The sequence below is a fragment of the Paramisgurnus dabryanus genome, chromosome 8, assembly GCF_030506205.2.
Source record: "Paramisgurnus dabryanus chromosome 8, PD_genome_1.1, whole genome shotgun sequence".
NCBI classification, from domain to species: domain Eukaryota; kingdom Metazoa; phylum Chordata; class Actinopteri; order Cypriniformes; family Cobitidae; genus Paramisgurnus; species Paramisgurnus dabryanus.
The window spans coordinates 24,776,025-24,792,290 of record NC_133344.1 but is presented as its reverse complement, the minus strand read 5'-3'; the positions used below and the strand labels follow the sequence as shown (position 1 = coordinate 24,792,290).

The 16,266-nt window shown below is 35.5% G+C and overlaps 3 protein-coding genes across 6 annotated transcripts; 2 read left to right on the top strand and 1 right to left on the bottom strand.

Moving 5' to 3' along the window:
• Window positions 1-754: 754 nt before the first annotated feature.
• hmbsb (hydroxymethylbilane synthase, b) lies at window positions 755-7,873 on the bottom strand. Of its 3 annotated transcripts, none has more exons than XM_065281162.2 (16): window positions 7,723-7,842; window positions 7,181-7,236; window positions 7,012-7,065; window positions 6,359-6,431; window positions 6,176-6,225; window positions 5,995-6,050; window positions 5,767-5,844; window positions 4,145-4,222; window positions 3,976-4,051; window positions 3,740-3,853; window positions 3,567-3,605; window positions 3,072-3,191; window positions 2,928-2,981; window positions 2,769-2,852; window positions 2,513-2,692; window positions 755-2,235 (listed from the first exon to the last, which is right to left on the bottom strand). In XM_065281162.2, the coding sequence occupies exons 2-15, from the start codon at window positions 7,208-7,210 to the stop codon at window positions 2,513-2,515; spliced, it is 1,086 nt and encodes a 361-aa protein (XP_065137234.1). In that variant the 5' UTR covers window positions 7,211-7,236; window positions 7,723-7,842; the 3' UTR covers window positions 755-2,235. The 3 variants fall into 3 exon arrangements, with proteins under 3 accessions (XP_065137234.1, XP_065137235.1, XP_065137236.1); XM_065281163.2 differs by having other exon boundaries at window positions 755-2,191; XM_065281164.1 differs by lacking the exon at window positions 7,181-7,236 and having other exon boundaries at window positions 755-2,692; window positions 7,723-7,873.
• Window positions 7,874-8,119: 246 nt separating this feature from the next.
• Window positions 8,120-11,099, top strand: LOC135771077 (uncharacterized). 2 transcript variants are annotated; one of them, XM_065281144.2, is made up of 5 exons: window positions 8,120-8,398; window positions 8,638-8,839; window positions 8,983-9,080; window positions 9,168-9,222; window positions 9,382-11,099. In XM_065281144.2, the coding sequence occupies exons 1-5, from the start codon at window positions 8,228-8,230 to the stop codon at window positions 10,899-10,901; spliced, it is 2,046 nt and encodes a 681-aa protein (XP_065137216.1). In that variant the 5' UTR covers window positions 8,120-8,227; the 3' UTR covers window positions 10,902-11,099. The 2 variants fall into 2 exon arrangements, with proteins under 2 accessions (XP_065137216.1, XP_065137215.1); XM_065281143.2 differs by having other exon boundaries at window positions 8,974-9,080.
• Window positions 11,100-12,416: 1,317 nt separating this feature from the next.
• LOC135771078 (uncharacterized) lies at window positions 12,417-15,744 on the top strand. The gene is made up of 5 exons (XM_065281145.2): window positions 12,417-12,792; window positions 13,125-13,317; window positions 13,495-13,571; window positions 13,838-13,922; window positions 14,112-15,744. The coding sequence occupies exons 1-5, from the start codon at window positions 12,637-12,639 to the stop codon at window positions 15,554-15,556; spliced, it is 1,956 nt and encodes a 651-aa protein (XP_065137217.1). The 5' UTR covers window positions 12,417-12,636; the 3' UTR covers window positions 15,557-15,744.
• Window positions 15,745-16,266: the final 522 nt, after the last annotated feature.

Below are 16,266 nucleotides of genomic sequence, written 5' to 3'. Positions count from 1 at the left end.
GAGAGAATCAAATATTAATAGAATCAATATTAATGACTGATACAATTTAGTTTGATATACGCTTTCTATTAGCTTTTTGTACTTTTTGTATATTATTATGTTTCGCTTAGTTTGCCTTTATTCCAAATATTCTTGATAAATAAATACCTAAACCAAATGAAATGCTTTTTCTATTTAGTATCATACACCTCATTGATATTTTAATATAACCATGAGTATATATTAAAAGCAAATATTGTACCAATATGCCTTCTGGACTTCACTTAATAGATTAAGATTCTTTATTCAGTTTGAGGTTTTAATTTTGCACATGTGTTTTGTGAATATATACTTATTAAAGTATGAGATTATAAGCAGTAGGCAGTGTTGGACCGTGTGGTATGCAAGTAAATGAAGGGACGCGATGGCAACATTCCAGAACTATAGTTGACAGGCACACAAGCTAATAAAGTTTCTTCAAAGCTGATCTGGACGTGTTTAAACTTGATATTATCTGAAGAGCAGAGCTTCACTATGTACTCTTTGATGCTATACTGTGTCATAAGTGTATAAAAACTGTTATCATTAACTTAACTAACACAGATCATCATTTCATACAATTAAAAAATAAATAGCGTCACTCTGTTGTATACTCTTCATAATCATTATCTGGTAGACTATTAACCTTATAATAATTACAGAAAACCATGCTTTAAATAATCAGATGATGCATGGAACAAAAATGCACAACACATTTTAATTACATTTCAATTGACTGATTTATTTGGTCTTATTTGCTCAATACATCTGAAAATTGTAAAAATGACACTTCATCTGAGTGTACAAATCTCTTCACAAATTAACAATAACAAAAAAAATATTTAATCCTCTTACATTTTTTGCAGTTCAGTTTATTAGTATGTCACCCCTAAATCTGAAATTAAAACAATCAACTAAATTAAAATTAAGTTAAAAACATCATATGAATTTCAACAATTGAAGATCATTCCAAAAATCAGAAATTTGGCACATGTTCGTTTTGAATCAGCATAGACTTAGGCCATAAACAAAAATCAGTGCTACAGAATGACAAATAAATACTGGTCGAAATAAATCCTAATTCATTTGCAGGTACAAGATGCCTGACAATTATTGCAAGAAAAAAAATCACTGACTTAAGCTTTAAAATGACTAAAAGAAAAAAGGTTTTAAATAAAAAATTTATGATTCACTCCATTAAATTAGGGCATCATAAACTTAAACGCTAAGATTTGAAGATTTTCCAGGCACTGAAGCGGTTTGATTTGGCAATTAATTTAAAAGGCTATTGAAAAACAACACAGGGATTTTAAATGTGTTACTGGCAAATACTGTATATGAAAATATTTTGAAGTTAAAAACATTTATACTCAAATAAACAATAGCTGACCACATCATGGTTTTGGAAATATATTGTTATTTTTTCCCAGCAGTATCCAGGAAAAGACCATGCGGTCTATATCGTTATGTACTGTAAAAAGTGAAACGTTGGATCAACTTGAAAAAAATTACTTGTTGTTTTTTCCAACTTAAATTTATCACTTTATCAATCAAATTTATCATGTTTTTTTTTTTACTTAAGCATGTACAATATTACACAATTGAAGTCATTTTTTAAGTTGATCCAACTTTTCACTTTTTACAGTGTGGTCTAACATGATTCTTTGCAACAGAAGCTCTCTTAGAAATGTACATTGAGGTCAGACGTTAGCTTGACCTGTTTGCATATTGTGCAGTTGTATATTTTTAAACAGGGAGGAATGGTCTATGAATTGCATGCTTATCATACACTGTTTTAATAAAGTTGATTGTTACCTCTAATATGAGTATTTGACTTAGATGTACACATTGTTTCACTTTGTTTCACCCAGCCCTATCATACAAAATGTCTTGTAGTGGAATACAGATTATTAGGCTGTATACTTTCACATGTGCATATAACCAGTTAGTGAAAGCATCACACAAAATAACAAATGTAGATGACACTTCAAGCAGCTTATACGATTTATATCCCACTAAAATTCAAGTTTCATTCGAGCATGTGCTTAGATTAACACACACCATCTTAAAAGGCATGATTGTGGGTTCATGGTTTAATCTCTTTGCTGAAGAATGGCTTAGCTGATTTAAGATGGTTTCCCAGCCTGGCCAAGCTGGTCTTCTGTTGGTTTAGCTTGATGCAAGTTTAAAAGAGTTGTTTATATGAAAGGTGATTTGCTGCGATATGAACAATAACCAAGTTATTTTCTGCAATTATTATAATGCAAGTCTGTGTTTCAGTAGTAACTACAATTAACCAACTTCTAGGTACAGCTGCCTTCTCAACATTCAGATTTAATTAACTGCAATAATGGTTTACTGCAAATAAAAATATAGTAAGGTCGTCCATATATTATGTCAGAAACACATCATTTTAGAAAATACTTTTGACTGGCTGATACATAATCTTGTGAGAAGAAAAGAATGTGTAGATTGAGTTGAGGACATTATATACCTATCGGGCATCATTAAGCTGCCTGGCTACAGTCAGTATCTCTTTGGCTCCCTTGCTGAGCAGCAGAATTCCAAGGTCCACTCCTAACTTGACTGCAGCATCCTGATCTTCTCCTGACACCTTTAAGGCGGTGATGCCCACGCGCTGGACCTTTTCGTCAACTTTCTCTTGCTCCTCAATCTGGGAAATAATCAAATGAATGAGACATATGGGCACAGAAAGCACTTCACAAATTTCTGATTTTAGGAATAACAACCTGATTTGAATTGATGCTTGTCTGCATGGTCTCTTTCAGACTATCCGAGCCATCAAGACTGTACACTGCTCCAGTCAGATAAAGCTGCGAAAGGGACACACTTTTAATCTTTTGTCATTCAGCTGAGAGCCATACAGTTGGCTAAAAGTAAATTCATACCTGTGAATTCTTAATTTCTGTGTAAACAGCAACTGGAACGCTACAGCCCCCCTCCTATGATAAAACACAAATCTGCGATTAGCTGCAGGTTAAGCATAAAGCAAGGGAATTGGAAAAGGTTTTAAAATAAAGCAGGATGCCCACCAGATGTTTAAGGAAAGCTCTCTCTGCGATGCACCTCAGGACAGTGTCAGGGTCATTTAGTACCGACACCATCTCCAAGATGTCCTGGTCTCGGGCTCGCACCTCAATGGCCAAAGCACCCTTTAACAGCACAGTGAGAGAAGTCTGTATGCCTGCTTTATTTATAAACTACAACTTTACTGCGTTACTAATGTTGCCTAATGCACATGAAATCTTACAGTCACTTAAAGTTATACTACAGAATAAAACTGGACAGCCCTAATGTTGTTTGACACTGTATTCATTCATAAAAAAATATAAATAATGGTATTTTTTATAAGATTGAAGAGGAATTCCTGGTGAGAAGAAAAAAGAAAACCTGAAAAGTGTGCAGGAAAGATTTTAACCTACAGTGTCTGCGTTAACACTTTATTTGTACATGTGCACTAACTGCTAGGCCAAGGTTCCTACAGTGCCTGAAATACCTTTACTATTTAAAATATATGTAGTTCTTACCTGTCCAACAGCATACATGCAGTCCTCAGGTTTAAGAACCTGAAATAAGAAAATAATAAATAAAGACAATAAAAAAACGTTTATATACAGGAGTCATTAAGTGAATGCATGACCTTGAGAATTATTATATGTTAATGGTGGTTTGGGTGTTCATTGAAGGAGAAAAAAGACACCTGGCTAATGCGGTTCTCCCAGCCCATCCTACGAAGACCAGCTGCTGCCAAGACGATGGCAGAAAAGTCATTATGTTCATCCAGTTTCTTCAGACGAGTGTTGAGATTACCTCTCTAAAAAAGCATTGTTAGGGAAAACATAAACCGTTCAGAAAGCATTGCTTACTTGGTAATAGCAGTGCACAGGACAATCAAAAAGTTGCAAGAATAGATGACTGCAGTGTATTAAAAGATACAATGTCTTTAAACTCCAGATGGGGAAATCTTTTCTTCAGCTGTGCAGCCCGGCGAAGAGAACTGGTACCTATGACACTATAAACATACAGTGAAAAATAAATTTTCTTGTAAAGTATATTACTAATGACACAAATAGTGTTTTTTGTATATTGACTTTACTGTTTTTACCTTTTGTTGGGTAGGGAGTCTAGACATTTGCCTTTATTTTTGGGGTGAAGGACAACAGCATCATAAGGGTTTTCACGTCTTTGAAGAGAATGGAAATGTCATAATCACAACGTTGGCCTCATATTCAAAGAACAATCCACTGTACATCAATAATCATAAATAAATGAAGCTCAGATGCAAAACCCTCGTAGTGCGTCTATGTTTTCTTGTAAATTTTATTAGGCTCTTATATGTTTAGGTTTAGTAATTTCACTTTAATGGCAATAAACAGGTTGTTAGTCAGTAATTGAAATGTCTTATTTTCACAATATGTCATTTTAGTCATTTCATTGGTATTTAACAAATCTGACTGTCTTTCACTCCAAGTACATGCAAAAATCTCCACTTCAAAAAAGAAAAAAGGCTCAATAATTTGGTACATAATATCCTAATATATTTGGTTAACCTCATATAATTGGATAAAAATCTCTTGCACATTCACATATGTGCACCGTCATGTTCCAATTCTTCTTCATGCACTTAGAGGACTTTGCTGAAAAGTTTAACAAATTTTGCCAACAAACCAGTATTTCTGAATGGCCTGAGGCTGGGATTAAAGGACAAGTTCGGTATTTTACACTTAAAGCCCTGTTTTCAGATTGTTTATGGTGAAATAGAACGGTTTTAACTGAAATTTCGACATATGCGGCTGCCCTGAGAATTTTCGGGTGTTTGTGTTTCACCTCCCACCTCTACAATGGGTTTATAGGTGCACTGGAACAATCCTTCCTAAAATGCATTAAACTTTTGTTTACAAAGACGTGAAACTCACCGAGTGGTCACTGATCCGCTCACACAAAAATCGCTGCAAAAGATGCTTTCCAACAGGTGTTTTAGCATTCGTTGTTAACTTGTGGACCTATTTTTCCAAACGCCTCACACCCGTATATTCTTCCGTTTAGAGCTTGAATAATAGACACTCCAGCCCAGTTGGTGGCGATAATCCGCCTTTGCCAATTGCAGAAATAGAAACAAAGTTCCAGGCGCAAAGTAATACTGTACCTCACAGCACATCTAATACAAGTCAATAGAGTTGGTAAAAACTACGATAAAACCTGTTGGAATGCGTCTTTTGCAGCGATTTTTGTGTGAGCGGATCAGTGACCACTCGGTGAGTTTCACGTCTTTGTAAACAAAAGTTTAATGCATTTTAGGAAGGATTGTTCCTGTGCACCTATAAACCCATCATAAATGTGGGAGGTGAAACACAAACACCCGAAAATTCTCGGGGCAGCCGCATATGTCGAAATTTCAGTTAAAACCGTTCCATTTCATCATAAACAAACTGAAAACAGGGCTTTAAGTGTAAAATACCGAACTTGTCCTTTAAGCATATTTGAAGCTAAAGTTTTGATGAACGTATACTACATGCCGAGAGCTTTCGTTCAATATCATTATCAAATTTTTGACGGAGGTCCATTTAGCGGCTTTTGCATCTGAGCTCATCAAATATCATTTAATATTATTAGGATTCACTTTAAAAGTGACTCACTTTACATACTTCACATAAGATACAAAGCAGTTAAAAAAAAGAAACATCTAAGCATGTTTGAAAACAGAGACACTATTGTCATTTTACGTACTTCAGTACAGCTCCTATAGTGAAACCCACAGGAAGAGCAGTAGGCAAGTCTTTCAAAGAGTGCACGACCAAGTCTACCCTATGGCAACACAAATATTACAACAGCATTATTCATTCTGAAACATAAGGACCAGTATTGCAGTACAAACCTCTGATACATCAAATACACCAAAAGATCAAAGTACAAATCTGTGTAGTGGTGATGCACTAAAAATAACAGCTTACTTACTCATTTTTTTCCAAAGCATTCTCCAGTTCCTTTGTGAAGAGACTCTTTTCGCCAATCTTAAACACACAAGTTAACCGACGCTTGAGGGATGTTGCTGATGTAGCTTATACAGCAAAATGCTAATAAAATATAACAACAGTATCGATGCTCCAGTTTATGTGAGTTTTGGATTAGGACTTACTTTGGATAAAGCTGTGTCAAGTATTTTATCTCCTGTTGTTGACATAGCCACTGAAACACAATTAAACAGAATATAAAGTGAATATTAAATCACTGCACATTTGCTGATCCTGATATGTTTACAAACGGACAAATGCTAAGCAAAACTGTTGAATAAGGGATGCATTGAACAAGTATCTCTTACCTATTTCGAAATGCACATCAGGGTGTAACTCCTTGAGTTTCTCTACAACACTGTCTGTCTGAATGCGGGCCAGCTAGAATAAAAGCACATCATAAAACATTCATTAATAATACTCCATTTGCAATAATTTGTAAGCACTATGGCTCCTCCTCTTTGTAAGGGTCCTTTTTAATCCTTTGCTAAAACTGTAAGTACTCTTGCACATGCTCTTACAAAGATAGAAACCTTATCAATCCTATCATGATGAACACACCCAATCAAAAAACTTTAACAAAGCCCATATTTGTTTTACATGGGGATAAAATTTAAGTGAATAAGAATCCTATACATCAAATGTAATGTTGAGAAAATGCCAAATTTATTAAAATGCATATTTATAATGGGAAACATGCACATTATTAAATAACTTAAACACGTGTAAAAAGCTCTAAAACAGCTCATATATTAACATTTCTCAACTTTATCTTCACATCACCTGCTAAGATATTCTGTGATATATCAAGTGTATGTATATACAGTGTTTTGTGTGTCAAAGGTAATATTTCAATATTTAAAGTCAGAACCCAATTTCTGGCATTCCTGAGTTTTTTGATAAAAATAATGTGTGTAAAAAAAGTATTTTCATATACAATTTATACAATGAATATACATACCTGGCTTTTCCTGGTGCCAACACGAATCACCCTGCTGACTTTGCCATCACCGTCCTTTAAAACACAATAATTTTTTAAGAGATCAGTAACGTTACCAATAAAATACATTAATTGAATTTTTTTTTGTAATTTCTTAATTTTTCTTTTTTTTATATATATATCTTCTAACCCTAAAGAATTTATAAGGTCCATCTGCCATTGTTGAAAAGCTGAGGTATTGAGATGCTTGCAGTAAGAGAAAGAGATGTATAATGAACTTGTATCTGAAGATCTGGTTGATGTAAAGGCAAAACGCCCCTGTATGCTGCCTTCAGTAGATAAGACAATAACGCCTATTCACTGTTGGAATCCGTTACACAGAGGCAAGGCGTGTACTAGATATTTTTATATTTACAGATTACAATGGTTTGGGTAAAGACAGGTCAGATGTCATACTAAAGCAGCACTCTTAATAAAATACCAGCACAATCAAATAATCTCACGTAACGTGTCTGTACAATTTTACTTTTGAACTTTGTTAATGAATGTCATTGTCCTATAACCCGAGATATATTTGTTTAATGATTTTTATTATCAACGCATTAAGGGGTATGTTAGAAATGTGTTTAAATAAACACACATTATTTTAGTTGAGCAAAGTTTACCCTTCTGGATCCCTGAAAATAATTTTTACAGATTTGAGGATGAATGAATGAATGAATGAAGTCATACCTGCAGATCAGTCTTTGCCGACATTTTAAAGGCGTTTAAGGTTATATACTATTGATCTCGGCGAAATATCTATAACATAACATTCATAATATCAAGAGATTAAAGTTAAGTAGCACAAATGACAACTACAGTTAACATTCTTAAGTATGGCCCCCGGAAAATGCTTAATTTTCAAAATAAAGATCACTAATATTTATCCGCCAAATATGATACTTATATGAAATAGATCAATTTAAAGAATAAAATAGGATAAGTATGTTTAAATACAACATATAAGTGTGTTAAAACATAAATCTATTTTATAAAGATTTTTTTATCGGAATTACATCTACCTTAAACTATTATTTTGAAAATAAAAGTTTTCTTTCGCAAGGTTACAATAAACGGAAACGGAAATGAAGTCAGTGAACGTTCCCACAGCGCGCTCTGTTTTCATGATATCGGTTTTTTTCTTCTTCAATTTATGATGTTCTCACTTTAATAATACAATATTTGCAATAACTCAATGAGCACAATGACAGACTTTGAATTGTTTCATAAACAGATAGAGTCTATCATGACACTACTGACAGAAACAGCTCGAGATGAGATTCAGAAAGTTTTTGACTGTGACATATCCGCGTATCACACAGAGACTAACGTTACGTCTGAAATGAATGAGAGACAGCTCAAAATTGTACGTTCCTTCAGTTCTTCTATGTTTTTTGCAAATAAGGGATTTTGTCCAATATCTGTGTAATCTATATATAATCACTTAACGTTAGCCTGTTCATTCAGTTTTGGATCACTGTAGTCTTTCTAGTCACTGTAATTTCAAGATTATAAACATATTATTACATTTACTAAGTTAGTAAGGTTAAGTACATTTTTAATAATATGCATTATTATCTGTTATTATTATAATGTCTGTAACAGGAAAAGCTCACAGCATTGATGGAAACCCTCGCCAAGGTGGCCATTCAGAAAATATGCAGACTTTTTAGTTATTGCTTTGCAAAGAAACAAACCCAGACTTCAAAACGTGAACATAATGCTTTAATAAAGGAAAAGTCAGTGCAGCAAAATGAAAACAAACCAGCAGAAAGCAAAAATGCTCAGATCGACAGCAGTTTGATTGGTAAGATATTGTATCTTCTAAAATGTAATGGAAATGCTTTTAGGTCAAGTTTTTGTAAGAGGTATATTTAAAAAAATCCATTATTTATTGAATACTGTTACATTTAAATCTATTTTCTGTCATCCTCTTTCCAGATTTTGTAGATGGAGCTACATCAGTGACATCATCACTGAGCCAGAATCCAATGGCTGTGTTACATGAAGAAAATGCACAACTGCAAGACTCTGTTAATGGCCAGCAGGTCAGTTTACTGTTCATGTAGTATGACTGTGTGTTTATTATTTACAAAACAATTTGCAGCAATTTTTGTATTGATCATTAATTTCAGTGTGCACCAGAGGACAACATTGTTGCTGTTGGCTGTGAGAACAAAGCAGATGAAGGTTTGTTGAAGTTTATATGAAAACAGTTTTGCTTTAACCATACTAAAATATGTTTTAACAATGCTAAATAAAAGTGTGCTAGAATCTAGACTTAAAACATTTCCATACTTGTAGCATGGAATCGCATTAGGAATCTAACACTGTTATATTGTTTTGCAGCTGAAGAAGTCTCTATTGAAGTTGAACTCTCTAAAATAGACACATTGGCAGATGAAAACTGTACAAAACCAAAGAAAATGAAGAAGAGAGTACTGTTTGAATGTAATGCTTGTGGAAAGACGTATAGCCGGAGATACAGGCTAAAACAGCACAAATGTGGACAATGCATCGCTAACAAATGTGACAAGTGTGGACAGATATTTAGCAGGAAGTATAAACTGGAACGGCACATGAAACGTGAGCATGTGGAAAGAGTCTTACACACATGTGACAAGTGTGGAAAGAAGTTTAAATTTTTAAAAGCATTCGAGAGACACGTACTGCATCACACTGAGAAGAAAGGATGCTGTAAAACATGCGGGAAAACGTTCGCAGATCTTAAGTCACATGAACTTGTCCACCTGGAAGTAAAGCCATATCTCTGTGGTGAATGTGGACAGGGCTTTACTGTAAGCCAGAGTTTACGAGCTCACCAGAGAATCCATACAGGTGAAAAACCATACAACTGTGACACGTGTGGGAAACAGTTTTCAACCCCAGGTTACCTTGCTGCCCATCGAAAAGTTCATTCAGCTGAGAGACCATTTAAATGCAGCCTGTGTGACAAGGCTTTCAAGGAGAAAAGAACTTTGGATCTACACCACAGTGTTCATACAGGAGAGAAACCCCACGTGTGTCACACATGTGGACAGAGGTTTGGACTCGTGGCAAATCTCAATAGGCATCTCCTCATTCACAGTGGTGTAAAACAGTACCCGTGCTCCGTTTGTGACAAGCGATTTATTCAACGGAAAACTCTACACAGGCACATGTTGGTGCATGAATCCCAAAAGCCATTCATGTGTGAAGTATGTGGAAAGAGATTTGTCTACAACTGTTTTTTAAAGCGGCACTTACTCACACATTGTGACAATGAAGAGATGAGAGCTAAATTGAACCCTTTTCGTTGTGAGGTTTGTGGAAAGTGCTACAGCAGTTCTTCTTTACTTATAATACATCAAAGGCTTCACTCAGAGAAGGATCCATACATGTGTAAAACCTGTGGTAAAAGCTATAGCGGTCCAGGTCCACTAAAGCAACACGAGAAACTTCATTCAGGAGTGACACCATTTAATTGTTTAGTGTGTGGTAAGGCTTTTGCTCTGAGTTCTGGTTTGAAAACACATGAGGTTGTTCATACCAAAGAAAAACCATACATATGTTCTGTTTGTGGAAAAGGCTTTGGCCTGCCACAGGGTCTCAAAGTGCATATGCTCATTCACAGTGGCAAGAAACCTCACACGTGTGAAGCATGTGGAAAGTCCTTTCGCCTTTCCACAAACCTAACGCGACACATGCGAGTTCACACTGGGGAGAAGCCGTTCACCTGTGAAGTCTGTGGAAAAGGGTTCGGACAATCCAACAATTTGAAAGCGCACATGCAGATGCACACAGGAGTGAAACCCTACACTTGCCAGAAATGTGGGAAGAGTTACGCATATGCTAGAAATTACAATGATCACAAATGTAAACCTTTATGAAAGAGTGCCTGGCTTAAAGTTCATCAACACTTGGTTTCATTTGGTTATATTTGTAACTTCATTTAGAAAATATTTGGTTCATAAAAAGCTGCATCTGTTACATAAAGAGTAAATAACACTGGATTGTAAACTAAATTAAAACTAAACCATCTAAATTAGATTTGTTTAGAAAATCGTTCTGATTGTTCATTTGCAATAAAAAACTTCAATTTTGAAAAAGTTTCCAGTTCTTAATAGTTTAACAATTGATATGTTAAAGGGGATATATCATGAAAATCTGACTTTTTCCATGTTTAAGTGCTATAATTGGGTCCCCGTTGCTTCCATCAACTCTGAAAATATGAAAAAGATCAACCCAGTAACTTAGTTTTGGTTAACCATTCTCTGCAAGCATGTGAAAAAATAGGTCATTGAAATTTTGCTCTCCTTGTGATGTCAGCAGGGGATAGTACCGCCCCTTAATCTGCATTATCCAACCACTACACTGCCATTTAATGCAGAGATCAGCTCATTTGCATTTTAAAGGACACACCCAAAAATGGCACACTTTTGCTCACACCTACAAAGTGACAATTTTAACATGTTATAATAAATTGTCTGTATGGTATTTTGAGCTAGAACTTCACATACATAATCTGAGGACACCAAAGATTTACTTGACATCTACAAAAAGTCTTGTGAAATGTCCCCTTTAAATTAGCTGCTGTAAAACAACAGCACAATCTTTTAAAGAAGTATTATTAATAACGAAACAAAACAAAACTAACTATGATTCGTAATGAATGTTTTTAAACCATTTTACAACATCCATCTCATTTTCAAATGTGATGCATAGTAATTGTGACAGCTAATATACTGTATAATACAGCCAGGATATGTGTTTTGCTTGTCAACATTTTTCAACCTCTGGCAGACATCAAAATTATTGGACTTATTCCAAATTATTTAATGCTTTCCATGAATTATCAAATCCTTGAAATAAAATAAACATTTATATGTTTTCAAGTTGTTCTGCAACGTGGAATGTTCTATAAGCACATTTAAACAAAAATTACATGTAAAAACTGACTGTGCACGCTTGGTTTTTTGATCAAAAGTTTTATTTGTGATGGTTTATTATAAAACACCGTTGGAAACTTGTACTGTCTCCCTAGTCTATCTTTGGTCACCTGTAAAAACATATTAGGATTTATGTGTTAAATATCTAAATACTGGCCTTGTCTGCAAACAGTAAGAAGTCAAAATATTACACTCACTTGGCTTGCTTTTTTTCTTCGTAAGTAAAGGACTTTTATTTTGAAAAGTTTTTTCCGACCGGAAGTATTTTTGTCCCAGTGCCTGACCAGGGTCAAATTAAATCTGTTTTTAGATAGATTTAATGACAATTGTGCACTTTTAATTTAAAATAAAACTTTAATAATAGCATATGCCTGAAAACTTTTATCCGTAACAAAAAATATGTCGTTGAATATAAGGCGGCCATTCGGTTTTATTTTGAAATTCGTAAACAAAGCGGAAGTACTTACCGTAGAAAGCAACTTTCCTACGGAGTTTGCGTACTTGATGTAAAACTTGTTTTGGTTTTTGTACACCAAGTGTGGATTCACAGTCTAATGCAGCCGCTTACCTGCCTACCTAACTAAGCATTGATTCATCTAGTAAATCTTGCTGTTACCTCATTTTGAACAAGCTGTTAAACACATGGTCAGTTAGTCTGCTGTTCACTCTGGTCACTATGTCCAGCTATGAGCTTTTTCAGAGTCAAACAACACTTGTCATGTCATTACTGGTGGACACGGCGAAGCAGGAGATACAAAAGGCTTTTACATGCTGTCCGGGTGAATCATGCTTTCATCTTACAATGAAACCAAACGATGCTCAATCTCAGCTGGTAGGTGTCTGTTATAAAGACTTCAAGGCAGCTTATTGGTTGCATGTGACAAGTATCTTATATGATGGCTATGAACACAGGCTTTATATACAATAAGTCTTGATTCATATGCAGAAAGCTTTTAAAAAAACAAAAATGTATACGTGTACATTGTTGCAAACATACATTTAAATCAAGTCCTTTTTGTATAATATTGTTTTAATTAAAACGTGCATTGTTTTGTTCCTTTGCAAATTATATAGTATCTGGTGAAGACTATTAAAATTGTGATTGCCATTTTTGTTTACATTGAGTTTTTTCAGACTTACAGCATATTTCCTTTACTAATGCAGCTAAATGCAATAATGGAGACATTTGCCAAAGAAGCAGTGAGGAAGATTTGCAGCCTCTTCAGATATTGCTCAGCTCTTGCACCTGCCGAAGCACAAACCTGTTCAAACAATCAAGATGACCTGAGAAAAACTCTTTGTCAGACGGGACGTGATCTGGAAAGAAAACCATATAGCCATAGCCAAAAGATTCAAGGTACTGTCTAAAAATACTGTACATTTCATTATCAGGCCCTGCTGAAAGGTGCTGTTCACAATGAAGCCTTGCAGATTTTCAGAGAGTTTCTGACCTCTTATAAGAGTTGCATAATCAAACCACTTTATTTATAATATATTTGTGTAATCATGTTGATATTTGGTTCCTTGTTCACAGGAGATGCTGTATATCTCAAAATGAGTCCTTTGAAGGAACCAGCAGCAACTTCTCACCAGCAACTCACAAACAGGGAGGTGAGTTATAACACAATGAATTCATCAATGCACACACTTACAACAAAATACATTAGGATATGTCATTCCAATGAATCATTTAAGAAAGAGGAAAGGGCTGTCATGTGAAGACAAATTTATTTACACACTTTACTTTAACAGATTGTTTGATGACCTCTTCTCTCTTTTAAAGGTCATTGTATACAATAGTTTATGTATTTGATATATAAGTATTAGTATGAATTAACTTACACTTTAACAACATTTACATGTGATGTGGATTATAGTCTGTACAGGATAGTATCACAAGCAGATGTCTTGTGATGGAGAAAAGAGCAGAAGATGCCACCCAGACAATATTTATCCATGATGGTAAGATGCATTCAAACACTTCTGCTTATAATCATGCAGCTACCCTCTCACAAAGTTGGGCCGACGTTATACATGTTTTTGTGTTAAGGTTTTTACTGAAGTCTACTCGAACTTAAAAATACTTCATCATTACTCAATTTTAATAATTTTGCATTTGTGTTCTGTCTTGTTTTTGCTTAATTTTGTCAGTTTCTGATGATAGAACCTGGTCTGAAGTTCATGATGTTATAATGCAGACACCAGCTGAGCAAACGGAAACATCACAGGAGAAAGACTCTTTCAAATGTGACCAGTGTGGAAAGGCATTTCCAAAGAAGTTTTCCCTGCTGCAGCACAAACGCCTGCATTCGATCGTAAGGCCTCACAGTTGCGAGAAGTGCGGGAAGAAATTCACGCTGTTAAGAGCGCTGGAGACTCACCTCCGTAAACATACACAGAAGTACGAGAAGAAGAAATTTCCCTGCAGCACGTGTGGCAAGAGCTTTAGAGATCTTGCGGCGCACGAACTGGTCCATGCGGACGTCAAGCCGTTTACGTGCGAGATATGCGGACAGGGATTCACAGTCAAGAGAAGTTTATACATGCACCAAAGGGTGCATACGGGCGAAAAGCCGTACAGATGCGACACTTGTGGAAAATGCTTTTCTCTGATTGGCACCCTAAACTACCACAAGAGAATTCATTCCAATGACAGGCCGATAAAATGCAGTCAGTGCAATAAGAGTTTCAAGTACCACAAACTTTTGAAGCATCACCTCCGTGTGCACACGGGAGAGAGGCCGCACACGTGTGAAATCTGCGGTAAAAGTTTTGCGCTTTCTGGGACTCTCAAACGGCACGTCCTCATTCACACCGGTGATAAGCCGTATGTCTGCGAGGTGTGTGGCAGAAGATTCAACCAGAGAAGTACTCTCAAAGGCCACATGCGAGTGCACGGAGAGAAACGTTTCATGTGTGAAATGTGCGGAAAAACATTCCAATATAATTACATCTTGAGGAACCATATACTAACCCACAATCAGATTGGAAGTTCGGGAGAAAAGAACAACGCTCAACGCTGCGATGTGTGCGGGAAGTTTCTGAGCTCTGCCTATGCGTTGAAGACTCACCTGCAGCTACATTCAGATAACCGCAAGCCCTTCACTTGCAAGTTATGCGACAGGAGATACAGCAGCATTCATTCGCTTCGGATGCACGAGCAGCTTCACACGGGAGAGAAACCTTTTAAGTGTGAGATCTGTGGTAAGGCCTTTTCGCTGCGGGCTTCTTATAAAACCCACATGTTTTTGCATTCAGGAGAAAGACCTCACAAATGCTTAATATGTGGAAAAAGATTCAAGTTGTCAAGCTCTTTGAAAATGCATCTGCGCACTCACACCGGTGAAAAGCCTCATAAGTGTGAAATATGCGAGAAGGCTTTTCATTTATCTGGAAATCTTAAAAGACACATGCTTGTGCACACTGGGGAAAAGCCATTTACCTGTGACATTTGTTTGAAGAGTTTTACACAACCCAACAATTTAAAGGCACATATGCATATTCACACAGGAAAAAAGCCATACACATGCACCAGGTGTTGGAAAAGTTTTGCCTATCAAAGAAACTTTAGAGATCACAAATGCAATCCTCTTTGAGAGAATTGAGACTTCAATGTTTCAAAGATTTCATTACAAAGTTACAATTCGAAAGTGAGAAAGCTGTGGTTTTCTCTACTGATAATTGTGAAATCTCCAAAGGTTCATGTAGGATTGTAAACCGTAATTTATGAGAAATGCTTGACTTGTGTATATATGTGTACTAAAATAAACTGAATGTTTTGAAATCTTGCATAGGTCTGTGTCACTACATCCATTAAGTTTATTGTAATACATATAAACTACATGTAATTAAACATATTACAGGAAGACATTTCTGTATATACTATAATACTTCATACCCTTAATATTATATATTGATTGTACTGGTAAGTTACTATTTAAAAAATACTTTTTCACCTTTTTTCCACAAAAAACAATACTATTGTATAGTTTGCTACACTCTCAGAAAAAGGTACCCTTTCAAAAAGTACACTTTTGGACCTGAGGGGTGTGTATTAGTACCTCAAGTCAAAGGTACATCTGTACGTAAATGGTATATATTAGTAACTTTTTACAGCTTTTGTACCTTTATTTTTGACACAGTATTTGCGGTTGTAAATTGTAGTATATTATAGTAACTAGTGACTACTACACTATGTTAATGTGTGCTATAGTGTTTTGTAGTATTAACTATAGGGTGGCGGACAGTGGCTCAGCATACAGGATATTTAAAGATGTTTTTTTCTTTTGCTTTAGGTTCTTCTCAA

Coding starts and splice junctions, on each gene's coding strand:
- LOC135771077 (XM_065281143.2), top strand. CDS start 8,228: ATGAGCACAATGACAGACTTTGAATTGTTTCATAAACAGATAGAGTCT. Junction 8,840..8,973: donor GATCGACAGCAGTTTGATTG/GTAAGATATTGT, acceptor TCCTCTTTCCAG/ATTTTGTAGATGGAGCTACA. Junction 9,223..9,381: donor TGAGAACAAAGCAGATGAAG/GTTTGTTGAAGT, acceptor ATTGTTTTGCAG/CTGAAGAAGTCTCTATTGAA.
- LOC135771078 (XM_065281145.2), top strand. CDS start 12,637: ATGTCCAGCTATGAGCTTTTTCAGAGTCAAACAACACTTGTCATGTCA. Junction 13,318..13,494: donor CCATAGCCAAAAGATTCAAG/GTACTGTCTAAA, acceptor CCTTGTTCACAG/GAGATGCTGTATATCTCAAA. Junction 13,572..13,837: donor AGCAACTCACAAACAGGGAG/GTGAGTTATAAC, acceptor TGTGGATTATAG/TCTGTACAGGATAGTATCAC.
- hmbsb (XM_065281162.2), bottom strand. CDS start 7,210: ATGGCAGATGGACCTTATAAATTCTTTAGG. Junction 6,226..6,358: donor TGATGTGCATTTCGAAATAG/GTAAGAGATACT, acceptor ATTGTGTTTCAG/TGGCTATGTCAACAACAGGA. Junction 3,192..3,566: donor GCATGTATGCTGTTGGACAG/GTAAGAACTACA, acceptor GTGCTGTTAAAG/GGTGCTTTGGCCATTGAGGT.